The 18540-nt window shown below is 32.9% G+C and overlaps 2 protein-coding genes and 1 long non-coding RNA gene across 7 annotated transcripts in view; all 3 read left to right on the top strand.

Annotated features, from left to right (window-relative positions):
* Positions 1–76: 76 nt before the first annotated feature.
* Positions 77–2224, top strand: LOC141456136 (uncharacterized). The gene is made up of 3 exons (XM_074131824.1): positions 77–195; positions 1078–1854; positions 1954–2224. The coding sequence occupies exons 2-3, from the start codon at positions 1084–1086 to the stop codon at positions 2134–2136; spliced, it is 954 nt and encodes a 317-aa protein (XP_073987925.1). The 5' UTR covers positions 77–195; positions 1078–1083; the 3' UTR covers positions 2137–2224.
* A 4275-nt stretch (positions 2225–6499) lies between these two features.
* On the top strand, positions 6500–9067 carry LOC141456137 (uncharacterized). Its single transcript, XM_074131825.1, has 3 exons — positions 6500–6646; positions 7946–8695; positions 8779–9067. The coding sequence occupies exons 2-3, from the start codon at positions 7952–7954 to the stop codon at positions 8953–8955; spliced, it is 921 nt and encodes a 306-aa protein (XP_073987926.1). The 5' UTR covers positions 6500–6646; positions 7946–7951; the 3' UTR covers positions 8956–9067.
* A 1873-nt stretch (positions 9068–10940) lies between these two features.
* LOC141456565 (uncharacterized) overlaps positions 10941–18540 on the top strand; it is a 45332-nt gene continuing 37732 nt past the window's right edge. For 2 of the 5 annotated variants that reach the window (XR_012459871.1, XR_012459872.1), the window contains exons 1-3: positions 10944–11699; positions 13002–13149; positions 13337–13491. This is a non-coding gene — a long non-coding RNA (uncharacterized lncRNA). Of the gene's footprint in view, positions 11700–13001; positions 13150–13254; positions 13492–18540 lie in introns of all 5 variants that reach the window. The other 3 variants (XR_012459874.1, XR_012459873.1, XR_012459875.1) reach the window with 3 other exon arrangements.

Below are 18540 nucleotides of genomic sequence, written 5' to 3'. Positions count from 1 at the left end.
AATGTTAAAAAGTAAACAGAAATGAAAGATGCTTATTTACTTTAATTATTTACTTTATCAGTTCTATACAGATGTTCATTAACATAACAATTGTTCAGACCTATTTGCAATTTTCCAAAATTATAAATACGCGAACAATCTGCGCCTACAAATTATTGGCCAAATAAATTTCAACCCCAGTGAAATAAACATCAGGTATGATGCGTTATTTTCTTCTTTTTTTTTAATCTGGTTTGAGCTCATGCAAGACTATCTCTGTATACCGACCCCAAAGTTCAATTTCTTAAAGTCCGATTGTTTTTCCAACATATTTAATTCTTCCAAACATAGAACATGTAAAAACCAACGACAAAAAGGCCTAAACCCATCATTCTCCAAAACCGCCCTAAACTAAGTAATCTAGATAAATTATTACTATTATAGTCTTAAAACAATATGTCCCAGAGATATTTAATAAATTGTAATTTTTATAAAACAAAAAACTAGTACTTTTCCCAAATACCTATTTTTTTTTTTCGGCGCATCGACTGCTGGCTCATTAGCGCCCCTAAAAATAATTACTATTAATTTTGCTAAAAGTAAACAATTTTCTAGTTTAATTACACAGATACGAATTATTCAATCCCTTCGACATCATGACTAAGTTTAGCGCAAAATTGAGGAGGCAATTTTTGAAAAATCTCAAAAAATATTAAACATTTTGATCAGATTGCCATATTCTTTCATATAAGTAGAAAAAAGTAAAATAATGACTCATATTTTTCAAGCTCTATCTACCGACTATATACTTAATTAAATAATTTTCAAAATTCAAGTCCACACGGTGTTAAATTTGAATTATTGTATTGTAATATTTGAGGCCAATAGTGCCCGGAAGTGTCCTTATGGATTGGGCAAAACAAAGTGATGCCGAAGTTGTAAAAAAAGTCATAAACCACAAATTGAAGCATTGAACCACTCCCTCCTCTAGTTAGTTAATCTTGTTTCCGAATTTTACTTCTATAGGTTTATAGTACAGATACTGTTTTCTAAGTAAGTTTGTGATTAGGTATTATATCTCTAGTGTGTTTTTTTAAGGAAAAGATGAATGCTGTATATTTCTTGCTTGTCTTATCCGCCGGGTTGTTGCTAACCCAAGCAGATGATGCAAATGAGGAAGGTGCTGAAGATGGTACACAGGGTGGAGATGGAGATGAGGAAACAGGAGAAGATGAGGAGGAGGAGGAGGAGGAGGAGGAAGAGGAGGAGGAGGAGGAGGAGGTGGAAGGTGGCGAAGAAGAGGGAGGAACGGAAGGAGGGCCACAGGAAGAAGGTGAAGTTAAAAAAGAGGGTGAGGGAGAAGGCGAAGCAGAAGAAGGCGAAGGAGGAGGAGAAGAAGGAGAAGGAGAAGAAGAAGAAGAAGAAGAAGAAGAAGAAGGAGAAGAAAAAGAAGAAGAAGAAGAAGAAGAAGAAGAAGAAGAAGAAGAAGAAGGTGGCGAAGAAGAAGGAGGCGGCAAAGAAGAAGAAGTCGAAAGAGAGAAAGATAAAGGCGAAAGAGAGAAAGGTAAAGGCGAAAAAACTAAAGGCGAAAAAGGTAAAGGCGAAAAAGGCCAACGCGAAAAAGGCAAAGAAGAAGGCGAAGAAGAGGTACCTGGAAAAAAGAAAAAGCCTGGAAAGGGTAAAAAAGGTGAAGAAGACAAATATCGTAGAATAGTTGATCAATCCTTTCAACTTAAGTACAATAAAACTAACGCTACCATCCAGTCGGTGAATTATCCAAACGATGCCTCGGCCAACTTGACCCAAACCTGGACTATAAAGGGCAAATCAGGATATAAAATCAGACTTGAATGTTCTGATATCAGATTGTTCTGGGTTAGTACCTCAGTTATTTACCTTAAATAAAATATACTTTAAATTGTTTCGCAAAATGTATTTTAATTAGTTTTACTCAGCTGTATACTTCTTTTGCAGGCATCACCTTGCGGTGATTGGGTGCTGATTTTCAAATATAATGGTAATGAGGAGCAAAAGTGCGACGTTGACTTTTATTTTAAAAAGACTTTTGATACCACTCAATTGGTAATGGTCATGAAAACAGGAATCTGGGATAGAGGATTTACCGCTTGTGTGGCGTGGTTAATCAAGGATAAGTGATCATGGTTACAGAATTAATGGATGCAGATCGTCCCTAGAAAATATTGTAAATTGAACCATAAACAAAAATAAAGTTGGTTGCAATTCAACATTACGCTTTTTCTTTCAGTTTTCTACTATTAATCGTTCGTTATACGACCCGTTCACTGCACAACTCCATAAAACAAAAAGTGGAGAAATACGATGAAATAATGTACTTTTTTTCCCCTTTAATTCCTTTTATAATATAAATTCAAATAAATTTACCATTCAGCGCCTGTTGCTAAATTTGAGTTAAATTATTTCAACGATTTACGATGTAATCAAAATGGTTTCTGAAATAAATTATATATTATTTAATGGCCAAAAACATTTTGTCGTTTAATGGTGTTAATCATTATTATGTGGGAAATTGATTATTAATGTAAAAAGCTGTGAATGGACCAAGTGCTTTGACATTGAAATTTAGGATCTTCTTACCCTCACATACGACTTAAACGAACTGAAGTTAACAGACGTTATCGACTGCTTAAAAGACTACTAGACCGACGTTCAAAACTTTCACTTAATAACAAACGAACTGATTTACAATTCTATACTAAAACCCGCCTGGACTGCACGATATTGAACTGTGGGGTTCAAAGAAACGCTCAAATCTTCACAAAATTCAATCTCTTCAGTCTAAAATTCTTCTCACTATAGTTAACGGCTCTATATTATTATTGAAATCTAACTATCCACCGCAGACTTGGAATTCCTGGTTTGTAGGTCCAGGTTGCACGAACTCGCTACAAAAGTTTTCATCCAGAACTTGCACTCTCATTCCAATCCTCTTGTCCGCGCCATTTATCATCTCATCACCATCCAGATCATCCTCTCAGACGATTAAAATCAGCCAGTGGCCTCGCGATTTTCTCTCTTCTGAGGAGAGTAGCTAATCCTGGAGACGACTTAGGGAGTGTTATCACTGGGTCACTTCTCCCCACAATTAGTGAGTTTTTAGTGGTCAGTTATTGTCATTGTTACTTATGGCGCATCTAGGCGCTGGTGTAACTTAACAAATAAATTTCAAAAAAGGATCTTCTTTCTTTATCATGAGACAATAACAAGCAACTCCAATTTGCTTTTCACTAGCCAATAACATAACAGTTTTATTCCACATTTAACTAGGAGCTTCTTACAGCTCACTGTCCCGGTGATTGGCAGTGTTGTCTGTAACGAGAGAACACTGTTTGGAGGCCGGCAGTGCACTAAAAAAAGCTCCGGGCGATAATAACGTCAAATGCTGACGCGCCTTAAATACCCCCCCACAAAATACAATGTTTAAACAAAGTGGGAGGAAACTTAAAAATAGTTAGATTAAAGTGGTACTTCTGTCAATGGACCTGAGATACTTTCTTACTGATACAGAAGCAATTGCGAGATATTAGCGTCCGTAGTATTGAGATTTTCTGTACAACATTCACACTCACAAGTAAAGGGATGAGAAAGAGAGAGGGGATGATTATGTGTTAAGTAACCTCAAACATGTATTTCTAGTGTAATCTCAACTTAAGTAAATTGGACATGATTACAGTGGAAGAAGTCGACTCTTTTGAAAGTAAGAGAAACACTTGGAGAATTCAACCCAAGAGAAGAAGTTCCTCTAGATATTTCTCATTTACTTTCAACATCTCTACAAGAAGCATGGAGGATTTCTCCAACTCCTACAATAGGTGGACTATAGAGGAGGTTGTGCACAGCAGTCACACTGAGTGTCGTTAAGATAAGGTTATCCCCAGGGTTGTCTTAAATAGTTCCTTTAACCATTTACTCATATTCAAAGTCCTTTTCTCCCAAATTAATCAAATAACGTGTGGAAAATTACATTCATCAAACACCTCTGGCTCGTATAAAGTTGAACTCCTACAAAGTTTGAAAAATAATATAAAATAAAACAACCAAACCAATAGACAGAAATATCACTAATACCGATCTTTAAAAATGGCTTCGAATAGATTAAAAAATAAAAAAAATGTATAAGTATATAGGGTCCTAAATGGCCAGCTTAATAACAATTACTCAGGCATAAAATCAACCAATAAACATATTACTAGTTCCCCTATAATAAAGCCCCCTACCTCATTTCCGATACGAATCTCTTCTTATTTCAGATGATACACATCCACCTGTAAGGTTGATACTTAAGAAATTTATTTTGCGCTAACAGATATTTTCTGACAGTTACTTCTTAATATTAGTTGACTAACAGGATAGCAGGAAGAGCGGAGAGGTAACCAAAAAGACTACAAGGAGAGCAGTAGAGCAAGAGTTAGGCATACTATGAGAGTGTGAGGCAGGCCATCGAAACGGTGCTGGAGACCTTATTCGTGAAAATTAGATTCAAACTCGGCATTGAATCGTTCTATTTATCTCTGAACTCCGACACTAATCAGAATGCAGAAAAATAAGCTCGCTAAACGAACAAGGTATTTGATAGAGGATTAGTGTAATGGATAGACCATTGGACCATGCGTCTGCAACTCTTTACATTATTTTCTAAATGTAACGCTACTGTCTGCTTAGCGAGAATAAATAATAGTATTTATCCCACAACATTCCTCCAGTCTTCATCTTCTTCCCACTAACTTAACACTTTTACATTCTACATCTACCTTCCACTAACTTGGTACCAAGCATTAAAGAATTACCAAGTATAAAAGTATTGCTCATCCAAAATTTTAAGAAATCTGTATACCAGATAAGAAACTTAACAGAATAGGTTTTTAAATGTTTGGAATATTTAGCAAATAGGCATTATCGATTATTTTTAAAGTTATAATGATAATTGAATAAATACTCGTGTATTCTTAGATTGATTGATGTCAAATGTATGTAAGATTAGACTGGTCTGAACTAAGTAAAAGATAAGGTTAGATCCACAAGATATTGATAAATACTTGCTAACTTCTATGTCTGGCGTAAATCAGCCTAATTATTCCCGCTACACAATTATTTAAAAAAATAATTAGATGTTTAAATTTGTTCCAATCAAGGTACAAAAAGAAAAATTTATACAAAGGGTACAACAATCTCCTTAACAAAAACTTACAGTTCTAAGAAAAAGTTAAGTCTAAGGATTCATTAAATGCCAAAAGGTACACAAATCAGCAAGTACCCAACATTTCATTCACACTTCTAGTATCATATTTTTTTAGAATGTTTTTGATGTCACAGACCCTTATGCTGGCCATTTTCATGCATAAAATATTTGTTCAGTAAAGTTTAGCACCTAATTAATTTAGATTGATTTTAATAGGAGATATTGATGCAATTGTTTTTGTTTTTTTAAAGTGAATGAAAATATAATTGTTTTGACGTTTAAAATTAAAAATGCATATACCAACGTACTTACTGATTTTATTTTGTTTTTGACATCTGATTTAAGTGCAAGTTTAGCGCAGCAGAAGGTAGTAAAAATCGTTGGTTTAAGTTCATTGTTCAATTAAACTGATTAGTACTTTACTTTATGCAGTAGTTACACGTTAAAAATAATATGTAATTAATTATTGGTAATCTAGTTCATTAATATTTAATGTTAATGTAGTTTCCTTCAATTACATACTTAATTTCGATGTTCTCCCCACAATGTTATACGAGTATATGTTTAATATAAAGTAGATAAAGACTAGTGTCTTTTTATTTGGTTATAAAACTTCTTTTCAACAAGTACTCAGTTAAAGACTATATTAAATTAAAATTTGAAAACAAATGAATTCTATTTTACTAGTATTATTTATTTGTAACTAACTGTGTGCAATTTGTGCTCTCGTATTCTGCTGTAAGACGAATTGAAGTCTGAAATATCGTTTTAAATCTGTGATTCATTTCACAGCAATCATAGAGCAACTCCAACTTTCCCTTTTTTTTTTCTTTTTAATGTGCGAGTAAATGTGATGATTATTCAGAATTAAGAAAAAATCACAAGAATAATTTGGAATAGAGTTAAAATGAAGTGCCTTTATAATATAAACTGCGATGATGAGATACATCTTTTATTATTCTAACAGAAAAATATTTATTGGCGTAAAAAGGTCAGCATAAGCGTCTGTGACATTAAAAACATTCTAAAAATTATGATACTAGAAATTAGCAAGTTGGGTACTTGCTGATTTGTGTATCTTTTGGCGTTTAATTAACCCTTATACTTAACTTTTTAAACTGTAAGTTTTAGTCAAAGAGATCTCATTATAATTGTTGCACAGATGGCGCAATTACAAATAAAATATTCAATAAAAAAAAAAATGTTAAAAAAATAAAATGATTTCTATTGTTATTTTCTATTTTTCTTTATGTTAAAAAATAAACAGAAATAAAAGATGCTTATTTACTTTTATTATTTACTTTATTACTTCTATACAGATGTGCATTAACATAATAATGCTTGTTCAGACCTATTTGCAATTTTCTAAAATTATAAATAAGCGAACAATCTGCACCTACGAATTATTAGCCAAATAAAATTCAACACCAGTGAGATAAACTAACTCAGGTATGATGCGTTATTTTCATTTTTTTAAATCAGATTTGAACACATGTAAGACAATCTCTCTACACCGAACTCAAAGTTCAATTTCTTAAAGTCCGATTGTTTTTTCAACCATATTTAATTCTTCCAAAAATAGAGCTTGTAACAACCATCTCTCTTAACGACAAAAAAAAAGGCCTGAACCCATCCCTCTCCTAAACCGCTCTAAAACTAAGTTATCTAGAAGTTTTAAAACTATTGGTTATTTAATGTACACGTTTAAGTCGCAGAGATTATTCAATAAATCGTAATTTTTACAAAACTACAAAAACTAATACTTATCCAAAAGACCTAAAAATAATTACTAATAATTTTGCAAAAAGTAAACAATTTTCAAGTTTAATTACTTAAATACGAATTATGCAAACCCTTCGATATCTTGATTAAGTTTAGAGCAAAATTGTGGAGGCAATTTTTGAAAAATCTTTAACATTTAACCAGATTGCAATATTTCTTTCATGTAAGTAGAAAAAAAATAAAAAATAATGACTCATATTTTTCAAGCTCTATCTACTGACTAAACACTTAATTAAATAATTTTCAAAATTCAAGTCCACACTGTAAGATATCTTATTATCGGCTACCATAATCGAGTAGTTGTCGTGGACGGAGGCGAATGTAGCTGACACCACTTAACTATAAATTTCTTTTATAATATTAAATAAAATCTAATACCAAGACCATGGATTTGAACCCAGTACCACAATACAACTCAGCTTTACCATCGTCGTGTCGTGGGTTAAGGAACCGCAAGGGTATGGGGTAAGTTAAAAAATAGGTCAGCTTTGACTTGTACCTGCCATGGCCAAGGGAAAAGTGAAGTAGCTGAAAATGGGTGTGCGCCTATGTTGGCGACTTTCGGACCTGCTAGAGAGCATTGAGCTAACATATGTGCTCCAGTTAATGGTGTAGTTATCACAAAGAAGTCTTAAATTCTTATAAAAAAAAAAGACTTCCAGATTGTTCAGTCTTACAGATATTATTTGTTTTGGTGTTAAATTTGTATTAGTATTGCAATATTTGACGTCAATAGTGCCCGGAAGTGTCCTTACGGATTGAGCTAAACAAAGCAATGCCGAAGTTTTAAAAAAATCCATAAACAACAAATTGTAGCAATGAACCACTTCCTTCTAGCACTATCTCTAGTTAGCTAATCTTTTTTTCCTAATTTTGAATACTTCTATAGTTGAATAGTTCAAGTACTGTTTTCTAAGTAAGTGTGTGACAGAGTATTGTATCTTCAGTTTTTTTTTTTTTTTAAAGGAGAAGATGAATGCTGTATATTTCTTACTTGTCTTATCCGCCGGGTTGTTGCTAACCCAAGCAGATGATGCAAATGAGGAAGGTGCTGAAGATGGTACACAGGGTGGAGATGGAGATGAGGAAACAGGAGAAGATGAGGAGGAGGAGGAGGAGGAGGAGGAAGGAGAGGGAGGAACGGAAGGAGGGCCACAGGAAGAAGTTGAAGTTAAAAAAGAGGGTGAAGGAGAAGGCGAAGAAGAAGGCGAAGGAGAGAAAGGCCAAGAAGAAGGCGGCGAAGGAGAAGTAGGCGAAGGAGGAGAAGTCGAAGAAGAAGAAGGCGAAGAAGAAGAAGAAGGCGGTGAAGAAGAAGGTGGCGAAAAAGAAGAAGGTGGCAAAAAAGAAGAAGGCGAAGAAGAAGAAGAAGGCGAAGAAGAAGAAGAAGGCGAAGGAGAGAAAGGTCAAGGCGGAAAAGGCAAAGGCGAAAAAGGTAAAGGCGAAAAAGGCAAAGGCGAAAAAGGCAAAGGCGAAGAAGGCGAAGAAGAGGCACCTGGAAAAAAGAAAAAGCCAGGAAAGGGTAAAAAAGGTGAAGAAGACAAATATCGTACAATAATTAATGAATCCTTTCAACTTCAATACAATAAAACTAACGCTACCATCAAGTCAGTGAATTATCCACGGGATGCCGCGGCCAACTTGACCCAAACCTGGACTATTAAGGGCAAATCAGGATATAAAATCAGACTTGAATGTTCTGATATTAGATTGTTCTGGGTTAGTATCTCAGTTATTTACTTTAATTTGTTGTGCAAAATGTATTTTAATTAGTTTTACTCAGCTGTATACTTCTTTTGCAGGCATCACCTTGCGGTGATTGGGTACTGATTTTCAAATACAATGGTAATGAGGAGCAAAAGTGCGACGTTGACTATTATTTTAAAAAGACTTTTGTAACCGATGAATTGGTAATGGTCATGAAAACAGGACGCTGGGATCGAGGTTTTACCGCTTGTGTGGCGTGGTTAGAGAAGTAATCAGTAATCAGTGATCATGGTTACAGAAATAATGGATGCAGATCTTCGTTGGAAAATATTGTAAATTGTACCAAAAACAAAAATAAAATGGTCAAAGTTGGGTGTAATTCAACATTACGCTTTTTCTTGCAGTTTCTTTAAACTCTATAAAACAAAATGTGGGGAAATGACCTTTTTCTCCCAAAGTAATCAAATAACGTGTGGAAAATTGCATCATCGAACACCTCTGGCTCGTATAAAGTTGAACTCCTACAAAGTTTGAAAAATAATATAAAATAAAACTAATAGACAAAAATATCCTAATACCGATCTTTAAAAACTGGCCTCAAATAAATTAAAAAAAAAATTATAAGTAAGTATAGGGTCTTAAATGGCCAGCTTAATAACTATTACTCAAGCATAAAATCAACCAATAAACATATTACTGGTCCACCCTATAATAAAGTCCCTTACCTCATTTCCGATATGAATCTCTTCTCATTTCAGATGATACACATCCACCTGTAAGGCTGATACTTAAGAAATTAATTTTGCGCTAACAGATGTTTTCTGACAGTTACTTCTTAATAATAGTTGACTAACAGAATAGCAGAAAGAGCGGAGAGGTAACCAAAGAGACTACGAGAAGAGCAGTAGAGAAAGAGTTAGGCATACTATGAGAGTGTGAGGCAGGCCATCGAAACGGTGCTGGAGACCTTATTCGTGAAAATTAGATTCAAACTCTGCACTGAATCGTTCTATTTATCTCTGAACTTCGACACTAATCAGAATGCAGAAAAATAAGCTCGCTAAACGAACAAGGTAGTTGATGGAGATTAGTGTAATAGAAAGCCCATTGAGCCATGCGTCTGCAGTAATAACTCTTTACATTATTTTCTAAATGTAACGCTACTGTCTGCTTAGCAAGAATAAATAATAATAATAATAAAATACTCTGTAGCTAGTGGAATAACTCTGCTGTGCCTGATTCAAATACTTTTGGAACAATGAACGAAATCGAATCAAAGCCGCAAAAGGCTTTCGTTGTAACTGATAAATGTTAACTGAAAGAGCTACTCCTGGTGTCTAGGCAGTCATTAAATTAAAAGTTCTACTAAAGTCTTGGAATTGAAACTATTTATAAAATTAAGACAAATTAAGAGAACTGGACCAGAAAGTGATTCTGAATGTTTCGTACTGGAATTTTAAAACTTCGTATTTATAAGATTCTATTGGCGACGAAACCTAGATCTCTAAATCATAACTGAAGTAGTCTTAACTGGTGCATTGAACTTGGAACTATGCAACTATGCAGCTATAAATATGATTTAATAACAATCAGGGACTTAGTTAACTTAGAGATTAAAAAGTACTGTAACTGTAGCTAAATTGTTTTCCTCGTGCCAAACATACGTCAGACTCTTTAACTACCATATACATTTATTTTATTTTTTCATTCTTTGCAAGCATTTAGTAGGATGTTAGCGCGTAATTAGTGCTAGAAGCTGTAGATACTTGATGGTTAGTAGCAAAACAAATCCGTTAGTTAGTTTTAAAAGTGGTAAATTCTAGACAGGGCTGTGCAAAGAATGGGGCAAAAGGGCACCAAATTTCAGGGGGGGGGGTGCTGAAATCTACTTAATTAATTCAGTTTTTGTTTACAAAATTATTCAGGTTAAAAATATTTAATTTGGTAACAATCTGGATGCTGTACCCTATAAACAAGGACGTTTATAGAACCCATAAAAACCTTTAACTGGAAACCCCCTAAAATAAATTTTTCAAAAAAGGTTTTAAGCAAAACTATATAGTCCTTAAATGAACCGAAAAAAGATGATCGATTTTTATGAGAAAATCTGTACTAGTGTTCCGAAACTAAATTTAGAAAACTAGAGTTTGCCTTTAGAGTTAATAATAATCGTAACTAAAAATTATGAATAATAAAAATACATTCATTCGTATTCAACCTTCTAGACATAATTAACCAATTTTCTTGCTGTCAGAAACAAGAGATCTGTTGGAGAATAATTTAATGTTCTAACTAAATTTGTGGCATCTAGCAGTGGCAATTCAATAATTAAAAGAAGTCAAGTATTCTTCGGATATAGGTTCGATTGTTAGAAGGTAGTTATTGTGGAAGAAAGATTCTGAAAGTTTCCGACGATAAGATCTAGATCTATGAAAGATTTTTGCTGACAAAACAAAAAAAACCCTAGAAGTAAGTCCAGATGGAGGAGCTGTTTAATAATATGTTACCTGTAGTTTGGTAAACATACAACTCACCAAGCTTAAGGCTGTTTTTTTTTTCTGTGGCTAAGCTCCCAGGATAACCTTGTACGCTATAACCTAAAGAAGGCCTAGGCAGATGTTTATTTTCTAAATACACATATCTATATTTGTTGCATTCAGTTACTTATCGTATTATTAGCTTATAAATTCTTTAAAAATGGTTAAAATCAAACTAAGTGCGTTTTTTCATTGTACAATTTCAAGAATAATCTAGTTTTCTTTTTTTAAACCGTGGCATGAAACGTTATTACAATTTTTTTTGGGGCGTGTGTGCTATTCTCAAATTGTGACAAGTTTTGGCTCAGTTTGAATTTTACTCTCTGAATAAATCAATTTGAAACAAAATCGTTCTTGGAAAATACTTTGGAAACTGGCCTAGATCTATTTTCTTTCATTCCATTGTTTTCCTAGTCTATCACTAAACTGTTAAAAACTTCTTCAAATAGGAGTCACTCTACTTTTTCTCATGCTATAAGGTAAGTCTTATAAGAGATTATTTTTTGCCCTTTGACTGAATTATTCTATCAGAAAAATAGCAGTTTATTTAGACTTGGGAGTATTTAGGTTTAGAAACATCTTGAACTCGAAATTACGGACTATCATTTCTGGGCTCTATGTGAGTATTAAGGTTAATCTATAATGGAGTTAAAACCTCTCATCGGTACACCATCTTAAAACTATTCGATCACAGTGTTATTGCGCTGGAAGAAATGTCAAATAATTTAAAATTAAGTGAATATATTAATTCATAACTGCTTCTCAATCATTTTGATTTCAGCCAAAACGCTGAAAAGCGAAAAAAGTATAGCAAATAATATCCAATCCATGATTCCAGATACATCTAAGACTGGAAGCTGTTCAAATAAGTAATTTGCTAAAGGAAGTTGCTTGAGGTCTTCCACATCTCACTTGAACCTAACATTTTCATATCAAAAATATCTGTCATCAGGTTATTTAAGGATTTTTCATCTTCTATCGCTCACAAACTGAACATTAGTCCCCTAAAAGAATCAAACCTGAAGGTATAAGGAATATTTTACTGTTTAAGCAACCTATGAGAAATATTAATTTGAAATTCATATTTCACCTGCATCATCTCGGACAACCAGACGCGTCTTAAAGGCCGTTAGTTTATTTAGTATGTTCAAGGCTAGTGTGGAAATGCTTATAAATGTGAAAATATTGGTACCCTAAAAAAAAGAAAGTCTTTCTCGCCTGGGAACCAGAACATTTGGATAGTAAGTGCATAGTTAGCCACAGGGTGGATTTATCCTGCCACGTAAACGGAATTACAACGAGTAGTAAAGATGCGATAAAAAGAAATAGAACAACTAAGAGAAAAAGGAAATTCCAGGTGAAAGAGAAGAGAAATTGAGCAAGAGATGTAGATAAATAGCATGGCCTTGAGAAAGGGCCTGAGGACACTAATTGGACTGTTTAGGGCCGTCCACACAAACGCATTCCAACATTTTCCCATTAGCCTCCTCCTTGGGTCTCCATCTCTTCAACCATTTCCAACATTACTGTCATTTCCTTTTATTCCCTCCATATAATATTGTTAGTGAACATTTAGTCTTTGTATCCCAGTGTGGAAAACCTTTAAGAGGAATGTATTCCCAAGAACCTAAAACCTAATTACTAAGTTAATCGGAGAAATTATTTTCTATGATACTTTTTAAATTTTTCTGAAGATTTGAACAGTAGCCGAAAGGATGGTCTGAACCACAAAACTATAAAATATCATCTGCTATTAAAGTGCAAATTTACTTTACTTTTAGGCCCCCTGAATTTGTGCTCATCTACACTCAAGTAAGACGATTGTTGAAGGATTATATAAGACGTCTAAGGAGCGCCAGCCTATGGAAGGAATTCTTCTGAAAGAGAGAGGCGTACATCATCATTTTACGATTTAAAAAAATCACTGAAGTATGTTGGTGAATGAATTTTTTTTAAAAAACTTATTGAAATCTTTAGCCTCATAAGTATTCTTATTTTTTTATAAAGTATTGCTGTTTAACCATTGATTAATAGTTTGATTGTTATAGATTAGCAGATATTACAGTCAATCTTAGTTAAATGGTGTACTGCATGAACAAATCTTTTGAATTTGTAGCCAGCATTAGGACTTGGGCACACAGAAAGCAGTCGGTCGCGGCGGGCAGCAATCCAGCGGTCAACGCAGCAGTCTGCGATATGGGGACATCACATAGGACGCGATTCTTTTGTTAGAGCAGTCCAGTTTGGTAGCTTACTTCTTGAGAAGTAGTAGTAAGTTTTTTGTATTAAAGCTATTAACAACTATTATTAACTTCTTTGATTCTGCATTACATTAGAAGTATAAAACCGGAAATATAATGTTGAAAACATGTTTATTTTGGACATTTTTACGATATCAATTTTTATGGCATTATTCGATTATTTATCAAATACCTATGGGGGAAAAATTAGTAAAAAAAATTTAAATAGTATTTTTCTTAGAAATAATTAACAAAAACGATTGGCTAATCATTGGCGAACGGGATGTGTGAAGTGGGCGGACTTTAGCTGATGACGTAGTAACACCATAAGCCACTCCCTCACCAATAAAAGCACAGTTATCCAGTACATAAAATGGTGCTCTTCCACTTTCATTCAATGATTTAGATTTTACTTTCTTTTACTTCAGGAAAATATTTCGTTAACTTTTTTGATTCTGCATTACATTAGAAGTATGAAACCGGAAAAATAATGTTGAAAACATGTTTATTTTGGACATTTTTACGATATTAATTTTTATTGCATTAAACGATTATTTATCAAATACCTATGGGGGAAAAATTAGTAAAAAAAATTTAAATAGTATTTTTCTTAGAAATAATTAACAAAAACGATTGGCTAATCTCATTGGCGAACGGGATGTTTGAAGTGGGCGGACTTTAGCTGATGACGTAGTGACACCATAAGCCACTCCCTCACCAATAAAAGCACAGTTATCCAGTACATAAAATGGTGCTCTTCCACTTTCATTCAATGATCTACATTTTACTTTCTTTTACTTCAGGAAAATATTTCGTTAACTTTTTTGATTCTGCATTACATTAGAAGTATGAAACCGGAAATATAATGTTGAAAACATGTTTATTTTGGACATTTTTACGATATTAATTTTTATTGCATTAAACGATTATTTATCAAATACCTATGGGGGAAAAATTAGTAAAAAAAATTTAAATAGTATTTTTCTTAGAAATAATTAACAAAAACGATTGGCTAATCTCATTGGCGAACGGGATGTGTGAAGTGGGCGGACTTTAGCTGATGACGTAGTGACACCATAAGCCACTCCCTCACCAATAAAAGCACAGTTATCCAGTACATAAAATGGTGCTCTTCCACTTTCATTCAATGATCTAGAGTTTACTTTCTTTTACTTCAGGTAAATATTTCGTTAACTTTTTGGATTCTGCATTACATTAGAAGTATGAAACCGGAAATATAATGTTGAAAACATGTTTATTTTGGACATTTTTACGATATTAATTTTTATTGCATTAAACGATTATTTATCAAATACCTATGGGGGAAAAATTAGTAAAAAAAATTTAAATAGTATTTTTCTTAGAAATAATTAACAAAAACGATTGGCTAATCTCATTGGCGAACGGGATGTTTGAAGTGGGCGGACTTTAGCTGATGACGTAGTGACACCATAAGCCACTCCCTCACCAATAAAAGCACAGTTATCCAGTACATAAAATGGTGCTCTTCCACTTTCATTCAATGATCTAGATTTTACTTTCTTTTACTTCAGGAAAATATTTCGTTAACTTTTTTGATTCTGCATTACATTAGAAGTATGAAACCGGAAATATAATGTTGAAAACATGTTTATTTTAGACATTTTTACGATATTAATTTTTATTGCATTAAACGATTATTTATCAAATACCTATGGGGGAAAAATTAGTAAACAAAATTTAAATAGTATTTTTCTTAGAAATAATTAACAAAAACGATTGGCTAATCTCATTGGCGAACGGGATGTGTGAAGTGGGCGGACTTTAGCTGATGACGTAGTGACACCATAAGCCACTCCCTCACCAATAATAGCACAGTTATCCAGTACATAAAATGGTGCTCTTCCACTTTCATTCAATTATTTAGATTTTACTTTCTTTTACTTCAGGAAAATATTTCGTTAACTTTTTTGATTCTGCATTACATTAGAAGTATGAAACCGGAAATATAATGTTGAAAACATGTTTATTTTGGACATTTTTACGATATTAATTTTTATTGCATTAAAAGATTATTTATCAAATACCTATGGGGGAAAAATTAGTAAAAAAAATTTAAATAGTATTTTTCTTAGAAATAATTAACAAAAACGATTGGCTAATCTCATTGGCGAACGGGATGTGTGAAGTGGGCGGACTTTAGCTGATGACGTAGTGACACCATAAGCCACTCCCTCACCAATAAAAGCACAGTTATCCAGTACATAAAATGGTGCTCTTCCACTTTCATTCAATGATCTAGATTTTACTTCAGGTAAATATTTCGTTAACTTTTTTGATTCTGCATTACATTAGAAGTGTGAAACCGGAAATATAATGTTGAAAACATGTTTATTTTGGACATTTTTACGATATTAATTTTTATTGCATAAAACGATTATTTATCAAATACCTATGGGGGAAAAATTAGAAAAAAAAATTTAAATAGTATTTTTCTTAGAAATAATTAACAAAAACGATTGGCTAATCTCATTGGCGAACGGGATGTGTGAAGTGGGCGGACTTTAGCTGATGACGTAGTGACACCATAAGCCACTCCCTCACCAATAATAGCACAGTTATCCAGTACATAAAATGGTGCTCTTCCACTTTCATTCAATGATCTACATTTTACTTTCTTTTACTTCAGGAAAATATTTCGTTAACTTTTTTGATTCTGCATTACATTATAAGTATGAAACCGGAAATATAATGTTGAAAACATGTTTATTTTGGACATTTTTACGATATTAATTTTTATTGCATAAAACGATTATTTATCAAATACCTATGGGGGAAAAATTAGTAAAAAAAATTTAAATAGTATTTTTCTTAGAAATAATTAACAAAAACGATTGGCTAATCTCATTGGCGAACGGGATGTGTGAAGTGGTCAGACTTTAGCTGATGACGTAGTGACACCATAAGCCACTCCTTCAACAATAAAAGCACAGTTATCCAGTACATAAAATGGTGCTCTTCCACTTTCATTCAATGATCTACATTTTACTTTCTTTTACTTCAGGAAAATATTTCGTTAACTTTTTTGATTCTGCATTACATTATAAGTATGAAACCGGAAATATAATGTTGAAAACATGTTTATTTTGGACATTTTTACGATATTAATTTTTATTGCATAAAACGATTATTTATCAAATACCTATGGGGGAAAAATTAGTAAAAAAAATTTAAATAGTATTTTTCTTAGAAATAATTAACAAAAACGATTGGCTAATCTCATTGGCGAACGGGATGTGTGAAGTGGTCAGACTTTAGCTGATGACGTAGTGACACCATAAGCCACTCCCTCACCAATAATAGCACAGTTATCCAGTACATAAAATGGTGCTCTTCCACTTTCATTCAATGATCTACATTTTACTTTCTTTTACTTCAGGAAAATATTTCGTTAACTTTTTTGATTCTGCATTACATTAGAAGTGTGAAACCGGAAATATAATGTTGAAAACATGTTTATTTTGGACATTTTTACGATATTAATTTTTATTGCATAAAACGATTATTTATCAAATACCTATGGGGGAAAAATTAGTAAAAAAAATTTAAATAGTATTTTTCTTAGAAATAATTAACAAAAACGATTGGCTAATCTCATTGGCGAACGGGATGTTTGAAGTGGGCGGACTTTAGCTGATGACGTAGTGACACCATAAGCCACTCCCTCACCAATAAAAGCACAGTTATCCAGTACATAAAATGGTGTTCTTCCACTTTCATTCAATGATCTAGAGTTTACTTTCTTTTACTTCAGGAAAATATTTCGTTAACTTTTTTGATTCTGCATTACATTATAAGTATGAAACCGGAAATATAATGTTGAAAACATGTTTATTTTGGACATTTTTACGATATTAATTTTTATTGCATAAAACGATTATTTATCAAATACCTATGGGGGAAAAATTAGTAAAAAAAATTTAAATAGTATTTTTCTTAGAAATAATTAACAAAAACGATTGGCTAATCTCATTGGCGAACGGGATGTGTGAAGTGGGCGGACTTTAGCTGATGACGTAGTGACACCGTAAGCCACTCCCTCACCAATAAAAGCACAGTTATCCAGTACATAAAATGGTGCTCTTCCACTTTCATTCAATGATCTAGAGTTTACTTTCTTTTACTTCAGGAAAATATTTCGTTAACTTTTTTGATTCTGCATTACATTAGAAGTATGAAACCGGAAATATAATGTTGAAAACATGTTTATTTTGGACATTTTTACGATATTAATTTTTATTGCATTAAACGATTATTTATCAAATACCTATGGGGAAAAATTAGAAAAAAAAATTTAAATAGTATTTTTCTTAAAAAATAATTAACAAAAACGATTGGCTAATCTCATTGGCGAACGGGATGTGTGAAGTGGGCGGACTTTAGCTGATGACGTAGTGACACCATAAGCCACTCCCTCACCAATAAAAGCACAGTTATCCAGTACATAAAATGGTGCTCTTCCACTTTCATTCAATGATCTACATTTTACTTTCTTTTACTTCAGGAAAATATTTCGTTAACTTTTTTGATTCTGCATTACATTATAAGTATGAAACCGGAAATATAATGTTGAAAACATATTTATTTTGGACATTTTTACGATATTAATTTTTATTGCATAAAACGATTATTTATCAAATACCTATGGGGGAAAAATTAGTAAAAAAAATTTAAATAGTATTTTTCTTAGAAATAATTAACAAAAACGATTGGCTAATCTCATTGGCGAACGGGATGTGTGAAGTGGTCAGACTTTAGCTGATGACGTAGTGACACCATAAGCCACTCCCTCACCAATAAAAGCACAGTTATCCAGTACATAAAATGGTGCTCTTCCACTTTCATTCAATGATCTACATTTTACTTTCTTTTACTTCAGGAAAATATTTCGTTAACTTTTTTGATTCTGCATTACATTATAAGTATGAAACCGGAAATATAATGTTGAAAACATGTTTATTTTGGACATTTTTACGATATTAATTTTTATTGCATAAAACGATTATTTATCAAATACCTATGGGGGAAAAATTAGTAAAAA

The sequence above is a fragment of the Rhodnius prolixus genome, unplaced genomic scaffold, assembly GCF_049639745.1.
Source record: "Rhodnius prolixus isolate KJV_2025 unplaced genomic scaffold, Rpr scaffold_4, whole genome shotgun sequence".
Classification (NCBI taxonomy): domain Eukaryota; kingdom Metazoa; phylum Arthropoda; class Insecta; order Hemiptera; family Reduviidae; genus Rhodnius; species Rhodnius prolixus.
The sequence above is the reverse complement of the archived record's forward strand: the minus strand, read 5'-3'. Positions and strand labels throughout refer to the sequence as shown.

Bases quoted from the DNA above. Each gene is read 5' to 3' on its own strand.
- LOC141456136 (XM_074131824.1), top strand. From the start codon at position 1,084: ATGAATGCTGTATATTTCTTGCTTGTCTTATCCGCCGGGTTGTTGCTA. The intron at 1,855-1,953 runs GTTAGTACCTCA...CTTCTTTTGCAG, and splicing joins CTGATATCAGATTGTTCTGG to GCATCACCTTGCGGTGATTG.
- LOC141456137 (XM_074131825.1), top strand. From the start codon at position 7,952: ATGAATGCTGTATATTTCTTACTTGTCTTATCCGCCGGGTTGTTGCTA. The intron at 8,696-8,778 runs GTTAGTATCTCA...CTTCTTTTGCAG, and splicing joins CTGATATTAGATTGTTCTGG to GCATCACCTTGCGGTGATTG.